A 20,570-nucleotide genomic window follows, 5' to 3' on the forward strand; every position below is an offset into this window, starting at 1 on the left:
AGGGATGGCTCGTCCAGATTTCTTCTGTCCATATCTATGCCTAAAATCTGTCCAGTGTAACACGTCCTTTGCGCCTGTGAAGGAGCTTCAGAAAGTTCCTTATGGGTCTATAGCGAGTCTATAAATTGTAGTGTGTCACAATCTTTGCACAAAAGGTGACCTTTATTTCCTTACGTGGCTGGCTATAAAAATCATGAGTCTGTGCTCTATCTTTAGCCATGCGATCTGCATACGTAACCTTTATAAGCAGCGTGTCAAGGGTAGACTAACGGGGTGTGTGGCTTAGTGAAGTAGCTCTTGTCGATCTTAGTTACTTTATCCATATTACTTGGTGACATTGATTGTCCTGTGAAACCCAGTCTTTCATGAACCCTTAAGGTAGGAAATCACTCTCTCACAGGACAGAAAACATTTCTCTCTGTCTTTTGTTTTGGAATGGGAAAAATAACAGGTCATATCTTCTCATTTATGTTTCAGACAGGCTAATAGTGTAGCATGCTGGCTTTATTTTGAACTTGTAGGAAAATTACATGACAAATAGCCGTGATATTCAAATCAACTGGTGTGAGAAGGGAAACATGGGAGCCAGAAGCCAATTTGTTCATGAAATGCTAAAACATTAGCTAAGTTCTCCTGGGTTTATCTGCATCTCTCTGCCCGCCATCATTATGAATCTTGGATTCTTAGAAAATGATACAAAGAAAGGGAACCTTTTGTTCAGTCTTCAGCAAGGAAGATTCAGGCACAGAGAGCCCGAGTTGCCTTAAATAGCCCCTGGGAAAGGCACATGCACAATGGTGCTCAGCATGGGGAGATGGGTAGAGCAGGACCGAGTTTCCTGATTGGTCTGCTCTCAGTGCTTTGCCCTCCTTTCTCTCTGTCTTAGCTTCACGTAGCATCCTCTGTTATAGCTTCACAAATAGCTCTGCGAGTGTGTGTGTGTGTGTGTGTGTGTGTGTGAGGGCGTGTGCATGGGCACGTGACTTGGGTGAGGACAATTGTGCCACGGCGAACCTCGGGAGGTCAGAGGTCAACTTTATGGAGTCAGTTCTGTCCTTCCACCTTTATGTGGGCTCTGGGGCTTGAACTCAGGTTGCCCAGTTTTCACAGCAAGATCTGCTGCTGCTGAGCCGTCTCACAGCCACAGCTTGCCTTTGAAATAGTATTGTGTCTGTCCACTGTACGCCCTTTGTTACAGGCAGGTATTTTCCTGGCCTTAGTTCTCCCGATCTTGGTATATTAGCCGTGCGCTGATCCGTTCCGTCGTGTGCTTTATACTGCTCTCTCCTCCCAGGACATTTTTGACTCCTGGCGTTCTAAGCATCTATTCCCTGTTCATATTTTGAGTATCCTTGTGGGGCTGTGTGTTGTACATTATTCTTTCAGGGATGTTTGTGTTCTAGTCTTGACCTTGCTCTCAACTTCAGATCCAGAGCCTTCTACGCCCTGACCATCTGGCCCTGGCCTGGATCTGGCCTCCGTTAGCTCTCACCCCATCTGCTGCGCTGGTTCTCCCAGCTTCTCACTCCAGGACCATCCTTCTCTGTGGGTCTTGTCCTTCCTTTGGGGACAGGAGGAAGTGGTAAAGGACTTGGAGGAGGTGTGCTGGGGAAACGACCTTCACAATCGAGGAAGAATGGCCTCAGATCTGTTAGAATTCCAACACTTTCCCGAACTCTTCAACCTCCAGTCTTTGTTCTTCTTCCTGCCTCCCCTCCCACACTCAGCCATGAAAAGTAGTGGAATTTGAACTTTTAAGTATGTCATTGTCAGATTAGATCCAGATCACAAGGAGCGAAGCTTGGATTTCCAAGCCTTACTTCCCTAACTCCCCAGCTGTGTTGGTCCCAGTGGAATGAAGCGGAATGCGTTCATTTTCTTTTCTTAGTCCTCAAACTATCTTACCCTCGAGGCCCTCGGAAATATTCCCAACATAATTTTCCTTTCCAGCTACATAATTATAGTTACTGGAAGAAAGGGGGTGGAGAGTGGGGTGTGCGCATCACATGTACGCCAACTACAGTCCAGCACCGTGTGTCATCGTTGACCGTGTCTCTTCAGCCTGCGCTGACAGTGTGTTGACAATGGGGGGGCGGGTAGTAAACATTCAGCTTGTTGACCGGAGTTCATCGTCATCAGTAAGTATACCTACAAAACCAAGAATGCAGAGAAAAAAGTCTGGCGAGTCTAATAAAATCATAGGAAGCTTCGAGTTTTCATTTAATTATTTATTTAGATCTTTATTTATAAAGCAACTCTCCATTGTAAAAAAAAAAAGGTGCTTAGTTCTAGCTGAGTGTGGTGCTTTAATTCCAGCACTTGAGAGGGAGAGGCAGGTGGATTTCTGTGAGTTCAAGGCCAGCACCTGGTCTACAAAGCAAGTTCCAGGTCAGCCAGGTCTATGCAGCCACACAGAGAAACCCTGTCTCTCTCTTACACACACGTATACACACACACACACATACGTACATACATACACACACGCACAGAGAGAGAGAGAGAGAGAGAGAGAGAGAGAGAGAGAAGAACAAAAGACAAAAGGTGAACAGAATTATAAGTTATGACTCTTAATGTTTATTTATCTAGTGGGTGTGAGTATATGTATGTATGTATGTGGGTATGTAAGTATCCATGCATGTGTGCACCTTGCATGTGGAGGCCAGCAGAAGCTGCTGGGTGTCTTCTATGATATCTGCTGTATTCCTTTAAGGGAGGGGCTCTCCCTGAATCTGGGCTTGTGCCCTCCCCCACCCCTCTGTTATGGAGTGTAAGGGATATGCAGGTCCATGACCCCACTTCTTATATGGGTGCTGGGATCCAAACTCTGGTTTCTAGGCATAGCTTATATTAGTTGTGACAATGTCTGGTCCTCTGAAGGAACGCTTTTGTGTCTGCAAAGACCCCTTGCTGAGGTGGCCTGTGCCATAGATACCTAGGACGGTGAGCTAGTTCACCTCTTTGCAGTCAGCTTGGGTCTTCGCGTGCCTGATGGTGGAGAGCGCCAGACTACTTGGCTCTTTTTCACAAGAAACATTCTCCCCCGACCCATACTTTAATAGATTTTCTGTTGCTATAGGAAGGTTTGTTTAGTTCACAGTTGTGGTGGTTGGAAGTCTAAGAGCACAGCGCTCACAGCGGTTTAGCTTCTGGTGAGGGTTTCAGGAGGCTTCAGCTCAGGGGGAAGAGCCAAGCTTGTCTGTGTGTGAGAGAGGGGAGGAGCCAGGCTCAATCCATGACGACACACTGGTATACCAATCTAGTTCTGTGAGAGTGAGCATTCACTCTGCAGGAGAAAAGCCTTTCCACCTCTTAAGGAAACACTCAGCTCTTAAAGGTTCTGCTGCCTCTCTCTGCTGTTATATTGCTGAGTAACCGTCAACACGATTTCGATTTCATTTACAGCGCCTAATGAAAGGGAAGTGGAAAGCAAGGTCATTAGTTGCCATTGCTGTCACAGTGGGGCAGGTGATCCTGAGGTTCTTGCCATAGCGTCTCGAGGAACAACACTCTTTCCAGGGAGGCCACGGCCAGCCTGAGAGACCGAAGAGTAAGGGATTTGGGAATCATGAAAACTTTATAGTTTAGACTGGAGTCTTGACTCTCTTCTTACCTTGTGCATTTGTGTATCGAGAGACCCACGGGACCACTTGGGGACCTCTGACAGAGAAAGTCGAGACAGCGGCCATTTGGGTCTTGGTGTATGAAATTTGCCTCTGTGGTTGCTGCAGTCTTACCTAAAGCTCTTTGTGTGGCCTCATGGGAGAAGACCAGACAAGGCTGTTACGGGAGTCCCTTTTCATATTCTTCAGAGTTCCAACAATGACTCCAGTGAATACCTGAATTATTCACTGGGAATGAGTACTCCAAGGAGAAGCTATCCATGGAAAGATGAATTTCATAAGATGCTTTTCATTCGAGGTGATGGCTTAAAATTCGCCATGAATTTTAATATACTCACTGTGTAGCTCTCTCCTGCTAATTCAATTCCTCCTTAATTTGAACTCCCTGAATCTTTCTTAAATGGAAGAGTGCCTGAATCAAATTAATTGTAGCTGAAATATCATAATTTTCTCATGATAACAGCTATCAGCTTAGGCAGTGTGGGACAGCTACCAGGGAGTTTAATCACAAGGTACAGCAAATTAACACTTCACGAATGAGGGAAGGGTCCAGATTTCAAGTGAGGGCTGTAGAGTGAATGGCTTTGAGAACCACCAGGCCCGACGGTCTGGCTAGAAGCAGTTCTCTGTCATGTCCTTGTTGGTGGTCATAATTCTATCAATACCAACAGCAAAAACCCACATTTCACCCGGCCAGTGTTGGCCTTCTGGGTTGCTGGGGTTGATCTGAATAATTAAAGAGGGAAAGACTGTTTTAAAGACCAAAACAAGATGGCGTCTTTAAGCATTCCTCTGGAGACGAGGTAGCTGTTGCTCCAGCTCTTCTCCACTGCCCCGAGGTTCACCCACATCTGCTGTGTCTTCAGAATTTCTCCAGGGGTCATTCATTTCTCTATACCAAGGAAGTTCTTTCCTCTGGTCTTGTCTTTCCCTCACTGTCCCTTTTTGCTCCGTCTCTCTTTCTGATGAGAGGGAATTCCATCTGAGAGTTTGAGTTGAGCAGTTCATATAAGGATTCAAAGAGAAACATGCGTTTGAATCTTAATTTTGCTCTAATTTCATTGTGTCCCCTTTAAAATGCTTACAGAATAGCATTTGACATGATAGTATTAAGATTGGACTTCAAAAGAAGATTCAGCCATGAGGGCTGCTCCCCTGCCTGAACGGGATCAGGGCTCCCACTGTGATTGGCTCACTTGCCCTCCTTCTCCCACCACACCCATCTCCTCTAGAGGATGCAGCAAAGGGAGCCATCATGGAAACAGAGAGCAGCCCTGGTTAGACAATTGAACTGATTCGTGCCTTGATGCTGGATTTCCATACTCCACAATAAGAAATGTTTTTTACTTACTTTTTAAAAATTAAGTGTGCATGTGTATGCGTGTGCACGCACATGTGTGCACGCGCGTGTGTGGACCTCGGAGGACAACTTTCAGGAGTCAGTTCTCTCCTTCCACCATGGGACCCCAGGATCAAAGTCAGATAATCAGGCTTGAGTAGCAAGTTCTTTTCCACTAAGCTATTTCAAGCCCAAATTACAGCTTTTTTGGCTACTTATTTCTTTTATAAATAGCCCGGTCTGTGGTGTTGTCACTATCAAACTGCTGCTGCACTCCTTAGAGCCTCGGGGACCTCTATTTAGGTGCACCAGTATACTTAACCTTCATCATGAAGAAAGAAGAATGTCAGGACTGCTCAGAGAGAGGGAAAGTCAGTGAGTTTATTGATTAAACAAAGACGTTCGCCGGGCGGTGGTGGTGCACGCCTTTAATCCCAGCACTTGGGAGACAGAGGCAGGTGGATCTCTGTGAGTTCGAGGCCAGCCTGGTCTACAAGAGCTAGTTCCAGGACAGGAACCAAAAGCTACGGAGAAACCCTGTCTCGAAAATCCAAAAACAAAAACAAAAACAACAACAACAAAAAAAACAAAGACGTTCAAGATGCATGTGCAGAGTAGAGTGTGAGCATTAGGAGAGAAAGGCACCCAAGGGGCTCAGAAGTAGCTGTGTGATCTGGAGGCTTTAAAATGCCCGTGGGAGACGTTAGGGAGAGAGTGTGCTGTTCTGCTTGGCTGCAGAAGTCTGTTCTGACGCGGAGACCTTATTTTAGGTACTTTGTGGCAAGCTTGCGGGTAAGAAGGCAGCACCATTAAAGACAGAAGCATTGAATAATTAGATCCTTGCTCTTGAAGAGGCTGGGATTAAGAGAGTGCACTGGCCCTTTTCACAGTCTCCTTTGTGATGGTTCTCAGAGAAGACAGCACAGTTCAACTGCGGGTGTTCTGGCCGTATTGATGTTCCTGGGCGTCAGGCAGTAGGAGACTGAACTCAGAACCAGAGAGTGGCCGCGGCAGTGTGTGTGGAGTTCCTTTCTCACCTTCTCTTTCTTTCCCAACTAGCCGTCTCGCCTCAGTGTTCGGCTACAGCAGTCGAAAGGACCAGGACAGACTTTAGGATGATTTTATTTCACTAGGATGCTACAAATCTGGGCAATAAGCATGGAGGCAGCCAGGGAGCACATCTGAAATAAAGGACATCATACAACGTTGAAAAGTTTGGGGGTTTGTTTATCATCAGTGGCAAATGGACTGAACTCAGTGTCATCCCTTCTGTATCCTCTGGCAATATGTATTTGCTTATTTATACATTTATTTATTAGTAAGTAACCCCAACTTAAAGAAAATAAGTGTTACAAAGAATGCACACAGAATCATACCTTAAAAGGGGGGATGTTTTGGCTTCCTAGTAATAAGGTTAAAAAATGAATAGTGTTCCTTTTTTCCGTCTTTTTATTAAAATTCTTGATTTTTATTTTGTGAGAAAATGAACAAGAGGACGTCATGCCACTTGTGGGAAGATGATGGATAAAGGTGTTTTTAAAGATTTTTTAAAAATAAATAACTAGATATCCTTATAATGGTATTATTATTTGTAACATATCCTTGACCAGATGCCATTTTAGCCCCTCCCTGCCCTAGGAGCTGTTGAGATGAACACTGTCTTCTAGTGGGCTATTCCATTCTTAGATCACGACCAGACTTTTAAATCCTGCTGTAAAACCATGTAAGGAAGGATGCTTTGGAAAGCCATGTAAGGAAGGATGGTTTGGAAAACTATGTAAGGAAGGATGCTTTGGCCAGACTCTAATTTGTGTGTCAGTGAGGAAAGGCCAAGAACGAACTTCCACATCAGCAGGCCCCTCATACATTGTTATTGTTCAGCTTATCACCTTGGTGATAGGTGGCATCACTATAAGCAATTCTTATCCTGAATAAATGGGAGTGTGTGTGTGTGTGTGTGTGTGTAAACACTGCTCATGTTTTCTTACTGAGTCACCATGCTAATACAGAGTTCTGTAGAGAATTCCTGGAAGCAGCTGGACTCTGTACCTAGATATATCAATTGGCTTTTCTACATTGTCTGCAAGATAATAGGCATCATAGAACATTGTGTTTAAGAACTTGGCAGTAAGTTCTGTCCGGATTCAGAGACCAACGCAGCTCCTTGGAGTGACCCTTTCTGGAGCTCTGGATCTGCTGTGCCCTCCGTAGCACCGTGTCCTTTCCATGGTGCGTGGCTCTGCATTAGCAGGCATCCTCTGGACAGGTTGTGTCCTTAGGGGTCAGCCAAGTTACAGAATGGACCTGCTTTCTCAGCAGGCACAAGAATGTGCTGTGTGATACACCTGAAGATGGGCCCTGGGCAGCTTGGTGGGCTGCAGGCTCCAGGTCTAGGAGTCTGAGAGTTGAGTTGGAGCCTATTGCGCTGGGGCATCTTTGCAGTTGAGGGTCCTCAGTCAAAAACAGGCCTGGATTCAGTATGCCATTCTAATCCAGAGTTCAGTTTGGAAACCGATGATGACATACATACCCCCGAAAGGATGGTTTCACTGCAAGGAGTTTTGATTGCTGTCTGTCCATGTATTTTTATAAATTCATTTATTTAATAATTATTTATATGGTGCCTACTCTTCCTAATATTGAGTTGTGTGTAGACTTGTAACTGAACAAGAGTGACATGGTTTTCCCCCCTAATAAAAAAAGAGAGAAACAAATGGCTAATAATTAGTAACTTAAAATAGAGGAACAGTAGTAAAGTAAAATGGAGGCAGGAACATAAGTGTTTAAAACAGAGAGACAGTCAGGGAAGGCCATGTGGAGGAGATAGTATTTAAACTAAAGACTGGATTAAAAGGAACCAAACCTATGAGGAAGATGTCAGACAATCCATGAATGCTGTGTACCAACACCCGGGGATTAGGGCGAACCTTGACGCAGTTCAGGTGCAGCTAGAGAGCTGGTTCTGCAAACCAGAGATGGAAGGGTATGGGGTCGACAGGCAGACACCAGATTATATACACAGGCCCTGGAGGCTGACGCACTGAGAAAGGGATACACTGTCAGGTTCTATTGGAATGAGGAGTCTGGGGTTGAGAGGAAAAGACTTCTTTGGAACATGAATCTGGGGACCATCAGCATTGTTATGGAAAGCCACGGAAACAGGTAGTCTAACCAGGAAGAGATTTTAGAGACACCAGAGTCCCTAAAAAGACCAATCAGAGACTTATGGAAGGTGTTGTGGGATATTTGTATTCTGTATGAAGATATATTGCTGTGATTGGTATAATAAAAAGCTGAATAGCCAATAGCTAGGCAGGAGGTTATAGGTGGGATTTCCTGGAGAGAAAGGAAGAGGAGGAGACACCAGGAGAGGTGGAGAGGAAACAGGATATACAAGATGGATGAGAGGTAACACCACATGGTAGAACATAGATTAATATAAATGGGTTAATTTAAGTTACAAGAGCTAGTGAGACAAACCTAAGCTATAGGTCAAGCTTTCCTAGTAGCCTTTAATAAGAAGTCTCGCTGTCATTATTTGGAAGCTGGCTGGCAGGACAGAAGAAGATTCGCTACAGGGAGAGTGGGAGACAGACCAGAAGCAGGTTGGCCCCTGGAAGCCAGGGAGGTGAACTGGCGAAGAGAGGTGGTTGATGAGGTCATTGTTGCTGAAAAATCTAGAATTTCACTGGCTAGAGTGTGGGTCACTAGTTACATGTGTTGCTTAGTTAGTTAGTTAGTTAGTTAGTTAGTTAGTTAGTTAGTTAGTTTTTGTCAGCTTGACCCAGATAAGGGTCATCTGGGAAAAGAGAGCCTTAACTGAGAAAATGCCTCCGTCAGATTGGCCTGCTACAAGTCTGTGGAACATTTTCTTGATTAGCGATAGATGAGAGACTGCCCACTCACTGTGGATGGTGCCACCGCTTGGCAGGTGGGGCTGGGAACACGAAAGATTTAACTTGAACCTGGAGAGCAAGCCAGTAAGCAGCTTTCCTCCATAGTTTCTGCCTCAGCTCCCTGATGTCAGTCAGATTCCTGCTTTAACCTCTTGCCCTAGTTCCCTCATTAGGTACTGTGATATGGGAATGTAAGTCAAATGAGCTATTTCCTTCCTAAGTTGTTGGTTTTTTTTGGAGGGGTGCAGTTCAAGACAGGGTTTCTTTGTGTAACAGCTCTGGCTGTCCTGGAACTCACTTTGTAGACCAGGCTGGCCTCGAACTCACAGAGATCCGCCTGCCTCTGCCTCCAAGTGATGGTATTGAAGGTGTGTGCCACCACTGCCCAGCTCCCAAGTTGTTTTTGATCATGGTGTTTATCACAACCATAGAAAGCAAACTAATTCACTGCGTGTGGCCTCTAAGTACTTGAAATATGACCACTTCAAACAGAGAGGCTCTGGAAATGTAAAATAAAGTACGCACTGGATTTTGAAGACAGCACAAAAGCAAAGATGGAAAACTATCTCATCGATAATTTATCAGTAGTGTTATATTGTAATCACAATGTTGGGATTAATTGGGTTAAATAAATATATCATTAAAATTTACTTGCTTCCTTTTACTCTGTGAAATACTAGCTGTAAATTCCGTGTGTGGCTTGCACTGTGCCTCTGTTGGATGCTCTACAACCTGGAAGTCCTTAGCAAACTTAAGAAGAGCAGACTGGTGCTCAGGGACTCAGGTGGCGAACGCAGAAAGCCCTGGGTTTCCTCGCCAGCACTCTGTGAACTGGGCATGGTGAATAGTTCATCTATGACTATAGACTGCCTGAGATAAATACCTAGCTGATTGTTTATACTGCCAATAAGACTGAGCCATCATTGCAGAATATCTTTTGCCTGGAATTTAAAAAAATCAAAGTAGTACAAAATTTCATGTAGAATGTTTGGTATGGATGCACTCTAGCAGTTTTACGTAAACTGACAGTGTAATGTCCTTGAAATAAATGTTTAACATATCAAAATATTTAACCTGTGTTTCTCTTTCCATCTTTCTTGTTGTTTTTCCTCTTGTTTTAAGCCCTAATTCACTTTTATTTCTTTCTTTCTTTTTCTTTCTTTTTCTTTGTTTTTTTACATATCTGGCCAGGAAACTTCATGGTGTTATGGTCAACTTGCCGCACAACCGTGTTCAAATCTGTCACCAACAGGTTCATTAAAAACCTGGCCTGCTCTGGGATTTGTGCTAGCCTGGTCTGCGTGCCCTTCGACATCATCCTTAGTGCCAGCCCTCAGTGCTGCTGGTGGATCTACACTATGTTCTTCTGCAAGGTTGTCAAATTCCTGCACAAAGTCTTCTGCTCTGTAACCATCCTCAGTTTCCCTGCCATTGCCCTGGACAGGTAGTTTAATTTTTTAACTTTCATTCGTGTGTGTGTGTGTGTGTGCGCGCGCGCGCGCGCGTGCCTGCCTGCAGTTGCCTCTGGAGGTCTCAAGAGGACAGTAGATTTTTATCCCCTGGAGCTGGAGTTACAGGCATTTGTGAGGTGCTCAGTGTGGGCAGCGGGAACCAAACTTGGGTCCCCTACATGTGCAGCATCCTCTTAAACACTTAGCCATTTCTCCAGCCCTGAGTTCCTGTTTGTTTGTTTTTAATGCACTGAAAGATGAGCATCATGGAGTGATTTCATACACTGGTTTCTTTTTTAGTTTGCTTGTGGCCATAAGAAAGAGAATGCATATCCAAAACGGTCTCTTACAAAAGGATTAGTTGAACATCCGTGGAACAAACATCTTCACAAAAGACCCAGGGGTCAGATTTTTATCACCAGGGTGCTACTGGCTCATGGTGCTGTTCTGTCCTGGTTGGAATTGGTATTCGCATTGCAATCTGAAGTAGCTTGCTCATCTGATTAACTCTGCAATTAGGGCTCTTTGATGCAGGATGTAAGCATTTCTGGGAGGAAAGGGGAGTGATTCAGTGGTTACCTAACGAAGGTTACATGGCTCTGATGACACCAGAATTCCTCTGGAGGAATCTGTTCTGGGTCTTCATGCCGCCCTGTTGGTTACTTTCTCATTCATCCTCTTATTTAATGTGTGTTTGGGAATGAATCAAACGCCGTAGTTCCTGCCATCATCCTGACTTGGACGGCAGAGCACTTGCCTCAGTCTGCCTTCTGATGGGGGTACTAACGCTTTCATTTTCTCTTGGGCCATCTGTGGCACACAGGTGTCTTTCTGTAATCCCATTCTGCTCCAGTGTAGTCTTATATTTTTTTAATTTATTTTTTTTAAGTTGGTCTCTCTTTGTGTTGTCTAGCTAGCTTCAAATTCCTGGGCTCAAGAGATCCTCCTGCTTCAACCCTTTTCATTAGCTGGGCTGACAGGTGCCCGCCATCACCCCTGGCCTTAGTGAAGTCTTAAGTCTTCACTTTGACATTATGGACTCTTTCCCTAAAGGTGTTTTTTATTAATAGCTTTGAGGTATAGTTTATGTGTTATAGAAAAGGATCACCTATTTTAGGGGTTCAAGTCAATGAGGTTTAGTATATTTTTGTATTGTGTCTGGGCTACAGTGCCAGATTTTCCCAAGAAAAGAAGCCTCCTGCTGATGGATACTCACGCTGTTCCCGACATTATACCCCAGGCAGCTCCTGATCTGCTTCCCGGCACTGGCTTTGCCTTTGTGAGGCAGTCTGTGTGAGTGGAATCACACAGCATGTGTTCTTTTGTCTTTAGCTTCTTTCATTTAGCATGTCAGAGCATGTGCCAGCATCCCACTAGATTTTTATGGCCACATAAAAGTCGATGGTGGGGTCTATCATAGTTTGGTTGTTCATTTACCAATCGGTGGTTATTTGGGTTGTCTCCGCATTTTGGTTGCTATGAATGTTGAGAGTTTTGTTTTATTTTAAGATTTAAAAATTTTATTTTATGTGTATGTGTGTTTCGTCTGCATGTGTGTATGTGTTTGTATGTGGGTGTCTGGTGCCCCCAGAGGCCAGGAGAAGGCATTATAGTCACTTGTGAGCTGCTGTGTGGGTGCTGGGAACTGAACTTGAGTCCTCTGGAAGTGCAGTCAATGCTTATAACCTCTGAGCCATCTTTCCAGATTAACATGGAAGGTTTTTACAGTATAAGATTCGATGAGAGTGGGAACATATTGTTAATACATCTTATTGTTGTTATACCACATATCAGCACAATAGTTCCTATTTGTTATGTCTAAGATCTTGTTCTTAGACAAGGAAATATGCAAATAATAAAAAATCCTGCTTTTTCCTTCCAGCTGATAAACCATTGCATTTTTAAAACCATCACTCATACAAAAAAAAAAAAAAGTAAACAAATGCTTTAGTAGAAAAACCAGGCTGATAAATTCCTATTTTATTATTCAGAGGTGCAAATTACTTGCAGGCATCATTGAGGTGCACTTGAAATAGGGAAGTGGATCTTTCCTCTTCCTTGAATCCATTTGTTTTACGACACTAAGTCGGCATGTTCATTAGGAGGCCGCCCACTCTTCCCGCATCCTCTTCCTAGTGATGGACACACTAAGGACATTATTTATAATGAACTGTGTGCATATCTTATAGTTCATTTCCCAACGTGTAATGGGATGGAAAACTGATAGTTACCTGATTATGTTTTATGGCAGCCAGAGCCAGGGTACTCCTAGGCATGTTTTTACGTGTGAGAGTGGTACCATCAGATGTCTATAGAGTTGTGATTAGAAAAAATTATCTGTATTCAGAGCCAAAGCATTTTTGATAGCATGCATGTCTCATGCACAATCTTTTCTTCCCGGGAGGAGAAATAAATAGGACCTACTTCACAGTGCCCCACCCTTCTGTGATCATCCATGGCCCACGTGGTACTTGTATCATGCCTCTCTCTGCCTCAGAACAGCCCCTCCCTCTCCACTGTCAGACTCCACAACAGTTACCTAGGTAACCCTAGGAGCTCTACACCAAGTACCTACTCTGGTAGAACCATCACCTTCCAGATGTAATTGTTCATGCATCCTCATACAGTGCAGCAATGTTCCCGTATATCTGCTCATGTTTGTGACCCAGTCCAGCACAGGAGTGATCACAGCATTGATTGTCGTTCATTCTCACCTGTCCCCGTGAGTGAGGGACTGCCATCAGGGTAAGGAGACCAGCTCTAGTGATGGCTGACAGCAGAGTTGTGGGCCAAGCTAATATGAAGAATCTCGCCATCCCTCTGATGGCTGATGGCAGCCCCTTGGGTCTGGTTGTGGAGTCTGAGCAACTTCAATTCTCCCAGGTCACTGATTGTTGTAGGAGGACACTTGTTCATTTCCTGACTGCCCTGACTTGAAATAATCACTCAGAAACTATATTATTTAAATCACTGCTTGGCCAATCACTTAAGAATATTGCTAGCTAGCTCTTATGTCTTTGGTTCACCCATTTCTATTATTTTATATTTTACCATGAGGTTTGTGGCCTACCAGTAAGATTCCAGCTAGCAGCTTGCATCTTTCTCCTCTGGAGCTACATGGTATCTCCTGACTCTGCCTTCTTTCTCCCAGCATTCAGTTTAGTTTTCTCTGCCTAGCTCCACTCTACCCTATCACAAGCCAATGCAGATTTTTTATTCATTAACCAATAAAAGCAACATATATACAGAAGGACTTCCTACATCATCTCCCCTTTTCTGTCTAAATAAGAAGGAAGGTTTTAACTTCAACATAATAAAATTACATATAACAAAACAGATATCAAGCAAGAATCACAGTTACAATATTTCTATCTACTTTGTCTTTCATCATAACTAAGGAAAACTATATCTATTCTTCAGCTCTATCAAAGATTCCAGAAGGATATAATATTACCTAAGTAAACAGGAAATGCATTGTAAGCAACTTCCAAAATTCTAGAATTGACAGAGACATGTCACTGCCTGGACAATTACCCAAAGTTTTTCTGTACTGTTGGGGCACCCATCTTCAGCCAACAGGCCCATGATATCCAGCAGACTTTTCCATGAAGCAAGAAATTTCAAAGACACTTCTGTCTATATTGGCAGTTTGTCAGTCACTTTCTTCTGTGTCCCACAGAATGTCTCGCAGACTCTTTAATGAAGCAGGAATCCCAAAGGTTCCTTTAGCGGTCATTTTTCTGTGGTTCTGCAAGTCTAGTCAAGCAGTTCAGGCAAGAACAGTTTCTTGCTAACAAACTCCATGAGGAGCCTCTTTGATGCCCATCATCCTCTTGAAGTAATTGGTGTTGCCAGGAGCAGATGTGTCTCATTGTCATGAAAAGTCCTAAGTTATTAAAGCATTTTAAATGTCATATTCTGAAGGTCTCTGAAAGACTTGAAGAATACATAACTAACTGAAATATATGTCTACATATCTAGAAAACCTAACGAACATGACTACAAGCTTGACTATTATAGGTGATTATTGATTAACCTATATTTCTTAATTATACATTACATTTTTAAATGAGCTACACAAACACAATACTTTAATCAAGAGCAGAAACATACAGGTAACAAAATTGACCTAAAATTTGTATCAATAGACCAAGATCCATACTAATGCAAATTATTCATATCTATATCATATCCTCCTTTAAATGTAAACAAACATTTATAAACAATCATTTAGGGAATCTTGGTGTAGTTCTCTCTAAACTGCTTCCTGCTTTTTGTTGGATGAAGTAATTTTTTGGGGGGTGTTCATGGTGACTTCTTGATCCATAAAACCACATTAGTCTGGAATTAATCCACAGGTTCTCATCTGTGGAAACAAAAGCAGAACCTCTTTTCCAAAGCAACAAATCCTTAGACCCAAAGTTTGAAGTCAAGATATCTTTAAAACATATATGCTGGTTTAGCTTAGCAGCCCACACAATGAACTGTCTCTCTGTACTTAGCTCCTTCACAGTCAAATAATTTAAAGAAAACACAATAATATACCCCAACCAGATTATCTGTGTATATTACATCTTTATGTGGATTATTTTTCTTTAATCCTTTTAATCTACAACTGTCTGTACTCTTTCTTTAAAGACTTTCTTTTATTTTTTTTAAATTATTTACTTCTTTTTATAACTCTTTATGCTCTTTTTCTTTTCTCTTCCAAGCCTATGCACATTTATCCAACACTGTGACCCATTTGGAGGTCTTTTACATCTGAATCTGTCTTTATTGTGTATCTGTAATTATTTTCTGAGCAGAAGAGTCTTTTTATTTTTATGCTAAGCAGGCATGGCTAAGGTCAACACGGCCCTGCCTGCTTGCTCTGCTGCCTTGAGAGCCATGCACATTGCCCTATTTTTAGGCACAAAGAGGGTCTGTGTTGCCATTAAGCCAGTTGTAGCACTCTGCTCACAAACCCCATTTAAATGCTCAGCCTCCTGAAAGAGCCAGAGTTTGTGCTGGCAGCATGGTCCAGGAAGCTGCAGTTTTGAAACTGTGGGGTTTTTTTCTTTTCTTTTCTTTTCTTTCTTTTTTTTTTTTTTTGTTTTTGTTTTTGTTTTTGTTTTGCTATTGCTGAATCAGGAAGACCTCTCTTAAGGGAGCTATAGCATGCCACCAGTAGCCAGCAAGAAGCCGTGCTTAACTCTGTTCTTTTGTGACTAGAATTACTTTTTAAGCTTTCTCGGGTTTTAAGTGGATTTAGTTGGCCACATGGGGTGATGAAGCAACACATATACAGAAGGACTTCCTACATCACTGATGGTATGAAAGCAAGGTGCATTTGGATTTGTTCTATGGTAGTTACAGAATGATGAAAGTATAATTTGAAAGGGTGGAAATCCTCATCTGAATTTTGACAACAAATTAATTTGAGACCTGCTGGCTGCTCCTAGAGTTACGATAACTGACTACTGGGCAGACACAATGTGACTGGCTGGATTTGATTGAGCTCTCTGTCATTCACTTGGGTGTCTTTTGCCGTGAGCAGCCTTGGAAGCCAATCATCTGCAGTGTGTGGGCTGGGGTGTAAGTCTGCTTTCCACATGTATGTAGACAAATTTGTCGTTAGCTTTGAAAATTTCTCAGAGGCTTCTCAGAGTAAACAAGTCGCCCCTTCTCATTACATTAGAAAGCAGCCATACTCACACAGGAGCCTGAGGGATCTCTGTCCCTTATGTTGAAGGCACTCAAGATCTTAGTCCTGATGGCAGTAATTTTTAGGGTAGTTATGCACTGAATGTATTTGCTTGTTTTCCTGATAGAGTCTTAAGAATGACATGAAGATGCGGATTTTCTCTGTGTCTTCAGAAAGTTCTTGTTTTGCTTTTCTGGATTATTGGTCTCCCCCATTGTACTCCAGAGTCCTCACGACTTAAGGTCTGACTTCCTGATTCTTCAAATGATTCTACCTGTCTCAGTTATTGTCCCCTCTACCTACTTTGGTAGTTTAGGTCACCCTAATTTCAAGAGAATTTTTTCCTGTAACATGAACTGTGCTTTTATGTCATGCAGGTACTACTCAGTCCTCTATCCTCTGGAGAGAAAAATATCTGATGCCAGGTCTCGGGAACTGGTGATGTACATCTGGGCGCATGCAGTGGTGGCCAGTGTCCCTGTGTTTGCTGTGACCAATGTAGCCGACATCTATGCTATGTCCACCTGCACGGAAGTCTGGAGCAATTCCTTGGGCCACCTGGTGTATGTTCTGCTCTACAATGTGACCACGGTCATTGTGCCTGTGGCTGTGGTTTTCCTCTTCCTCATCCTGATCCGAAGGGCCCTGAGTGCCAGCCAGAAGAAGAAAGTCATCATTGCTGCCCTGCGGACCCCACAGAACACCATCTCCATCCCCTATGCGTCCCAACGGGAGGCTGAGCTACACGCTACCCTACTTTCCATGGTGACAGTCTTCATCCTCTGCAGCGTACCCTATGCCACCCTGGTTGTCTACCAGACTGTGCTCAATGTCCCTAACACTTCCGTCTTCTTGCTCCTCACTGCCATTTGGCTGCCCAAAGTCTCCCTGTTGGCCAACCCTGTGCTCTTCCTAACGGTGAACAGATCAGTCCGGAAGTGCTTGGTTGGGACCATGGTGCAGCTGCACCACCGGTACAGTCGCCGCAATGTGGTTAGCACTGGGGGTGGGGTGGCTGAGGCCAGCCTGGAGCCGAGCATGCGCTCTGGCAGCCAGCTCTTGGAGATGTTCCACATTGGGCAGCAGCAGATCTTTAAGCCCTCCGAGGACGAGGAAGAGAGTGAGGCCAAGTATCTTGGCTCAGCGGATTTCCAGGCCAAGGAGGGACTCACCTCCTGTTCAGAGGGAGAGCAGGAGCCACAGCCCGCAGCCTCTGTAAGGCCTCCAGGCACGGTGGACTCTGTTTCTCAGGGGGCCCCGGTAGCCCCTGTGGAACATGGGGTGTTCCCTGATAAATATTCTCTGCAGTTTGGCTTCGGGCCTTTCGAGTTGCCCCCTCAGTGGCTCTCTGAGACCCGACATAGCAAGAAGAGGCTGCTTCCCCCGCTGGGCAACACCCCAGAAGAGCTGATCCAGACAAAGGTGCCCAAAGTAGGCAGGGTGGAGCGGAAGATGAGCAGAAACAATAAAGTTAGCATTTTTCCAAAGGTAGACTCCTAGCAAGGATTGTAAGTGCCTGGGAACCACGGGGAGCTCGTATGTCCCTCCCTCCCTTCACTCCGGCTGCAAGTCATTGTGGGGTGATTCCTCCTGTATGGGGCAAAAGGGAAGTTTACATAAAATCCAGTGTCCTCTTTGTTGAGGGAGTATATATCTACCCATCTATCTTAGTGATCCGTGTCCTTAGTCAAACCCCATTGTAAGCTGGGCAATATGGAACAGGTCTGAGGGTCCTTCGTCCATATTTTCTGGGGGACTCCTCCTTTCCCTGTGCGTAGCAGAGAACCCAAGGGAAGCAGGTACTCTGAGGAGGCCAAGATAATTATGGGCTGCAATAGCCACAAAGGTGAAGTTGATTTTTTTTAAATTTTGTTTTATTTATTTATTTTTTATTTTGAGACTGGGCTTCTCTATGTATCGCTAGCTGGCCTGGAACTCACTATATAGACCAGGCTGGCCTCGAACTCAGAGATCCCCCTGCTTCTGCCTCCTGAGTGCTGGGATTAAAAGTCTGTGCCACCATGTCCAGTGAAGAAGCCTGTCTGGGTAACTAAACAGGAATAACAAATAGGAAAGGCTTCTGTCCTGCGAGGCCAGAGCCACGGTGCCCAGGGGTGTTCCTGAGTCAGTCATCCGACTCCTGTGTCCCCAGAGCTTTCATCCGGGTTTCTGGGTCATAAAGTGGGGCTGGTGGTGGCTGGTTCCACCTTATGACAGATATGGCAATGTCTGAGAGAGGCTGTTTGTCCTTGATTATCTTTGCACCCTGTGGGCATCACCAAGGTCTCCAGCAAATGTACCTGCTTCCACCAGTCACAAGCAGCACTGGCTAGAAAACACTGCCAACCCTTTGTTGCGGATTTTGCTTTAGGCTGTATTTGATCAACAACACGGAGGGAAGACTTGGGCTGGGGAAGACAGGCTGAGAAATGCCCTCGAGGCATGGTCTTTTTTTCTTCAATACCATCTAGTACAAAAGACCAGAGTCAGGATAGTGGGATATCCAGCTGGCTGCAAGGGCGAAGTAACGTAGGCAGATGTTTGTAATTAAAAGGTGCCGAAGAAATGCCGGTGACATGTACTGGGTTCTTTGGTGCCATTAAGGTAAAAATACTCGATTAGGACTTGCTAGTCTAACACAGAGAACAGGCCAACCCTCCAGTCTTGTCATCAGTGTGTTGTATGACTCTGGTCTCCACAGAAGATAAACAGAACAGGAAGAAATAATAATTGTGAAATGCTAACGCAATGCCCGCCCTAGTTGATCGCTTCACCGCCAGCCTCCCAGTGGTTTTGTATGAACCGCGGTGGGAAGGAAAGAGCGCTCTTCTCAGCAGCTCGGTGACCTGGTTCTCCTGTGTCATCCACCGTGGGACTGATCTCCCAGGGTGAATTCAGACCCAACCCTTCCCCCTGACATCCAGTGGGTGTCTCTGCCTTCTGCTAGGATGCTTTGCTCTTGTTCATGGTACGTGGTGGAGTCAGTAAGGGTGCCTCGAGTATCCACTCGCTGGAGACTTCCACATTTCAAAGGCAGTGGTCCTAACATCGTCTGTTTTAGCCATGCTGGCCCTTGTCCCCTAGGAGGAAGTTCAGTCCATGTGTAAGGAATCTCCTTTTCTTCTCTGTGATGTCCTGTGCTTCCCGAGTGTGAACCCAAATCCCTTCTCCTCGGAGAGGGAAGGCCTTCCCCATCTCCTCATCTGTGTTTGTCACCCCACAGACTTGTTTGCTCACAGCAGAAACAGGGGACTGGCACCCCTCTTGAGGCTCTGCTGCCCCCTGGGCCCTGTGTGCATGCCACCCGTTGCTCTTGGCCCTGATACGTATTAATACTGTGGCCCTTCAAGCTCATACTTCGAAGCCTTCTTAATTGTTTCAGCTTTTCCGAAGGGGAAAAAGAATCTGTCAGAAAATTCTCTGTACCCGAGAAGAAGCTGTCAAATGTACTCATCACATTGGTGTCATCCTGACAATGTGTATGTACGACTTAATCCGCTCGCAGCAGCAGAGTTTGGTTAGCTGTTTCTTGTGTGTGTTTGAAAGGGAAGGCTGATGTCTACTAGGTTGTCACCAAGTGTATTTCTATACTCTGTGAAGAATAACATTTTAATAAAAATTGAAAAGTTTTTTTTCTGAGCTCTAATGATTGTTTGAGCTGTTTTCCCTCCCTGAATGTCTCTTTAAACAGTCTCAGATGAAAGAGACCAGCTTGTCTCCCAGGGATACCATCACGGCACCGTAGAAGCATTTCCTATGTTGTTGTTGAATGAATGGAAATTCATTCCCCATGAGGAACCATGACATTTGAATGGATGTCACGAAGATGGATTCCGAGCTGAGCCCATGAGTGGGCTCCGCAGACGGCCCGTGGAGCTCAGCAGTTGTAGATGCTCAGCTGTGGCACACCTGTGTCTAGGACTCAGGGTTTGACATGCATTGCGGTTCTGATACGTTTTGAGGGGAAAGGGTTAAGTTTATGAAGGCTTTCATGAAGGATAGGATCATATTTTTAACTGCATCTTAAACGTTTTGAAATTTTTGTACATTTATATAGTGCACTGTGATCATATTCACCCCATGCCCCTCGATTCCTGCTAACTGTTTCCTCCCAACTAGGCCCCTCCTACTTTCATATCTTTTTATCTATTTATTCTTTGACTCGTGGAGTTTAATTAGGGTTTTCTGCGTAAGCGTGGGCGGGGGATTATATGCTGGAGCACAGGCAACTTACCAGCCATTACACCACTGGAGAAAAGGGCATCTTCCTCCCTGATAGCCACTGACTGATTCAGATTGACGTCTACTGACATACTGACGAGTGTGTAGTTCACATTGTGACGGAGTGGTTCACCTCCCTCAAATAGGTGCAAAAATTTCACAGGCGTATGCCACAACTGATGTGCTTTGTTAGAGTTCTGCGTCCAAAGAGCAGTGCATCATGGTAAGTAAGAGGGGGAACGCGTGACTAAGTCAGGAATTGAGGTCAGTACTGGCTCCCAGGGCAGCTTCAAAAGCCTTTGTGTGGGAAGCTTTTAGAGTAAATGGAAGTGAGCCGATTCTCCAGGAACAATGCTTGGG

General features: G+C 44.5%; 1 protein-coding gene across 1 annotated transcript in view; it reads left to right on the forward strand.

Annotated features, from left to right (window-relative positions):
* The window catches only part of Gpr176 (G protein-coupled receptor 176), a 99,154-nt gene extending 79,532 nt beyond the window's left edge, over positions 1-19,622 (forward strand). The window contains exons 2-3 of the mRNA XM_057781756.1: positions 10,047-10,299; positions 16,367-19,622. Of these exons, the coding sequence (XP_057637739.1) occupies positions 10,047-10,299; positions 16,367-17,489 (1,376 nt within the window). The 3' untranslated portion in view covers positions 17,490-19,622. The remainder of the gene's footprint in view (positions 1-10,046; positions 10,300-16,366) is intronic.
* Positions 19,623-20,570: the final 948 nt, after the last annotated feature.

The sequence above is a fragment of the Chionomys nivalis genome, chromosome 9, assembly GCF_950005125.1.
Source record: "Chionomys nivalis chromosome 9, mChiNiv1.1, whole genome shotgun sequence".
Classification (NCBI taxonomy): Eukaryota; Metazoa; Chordata; class Mammalia; order Rodentia; family Cricetidae; genus Chionomys; species Chionomys nivalis.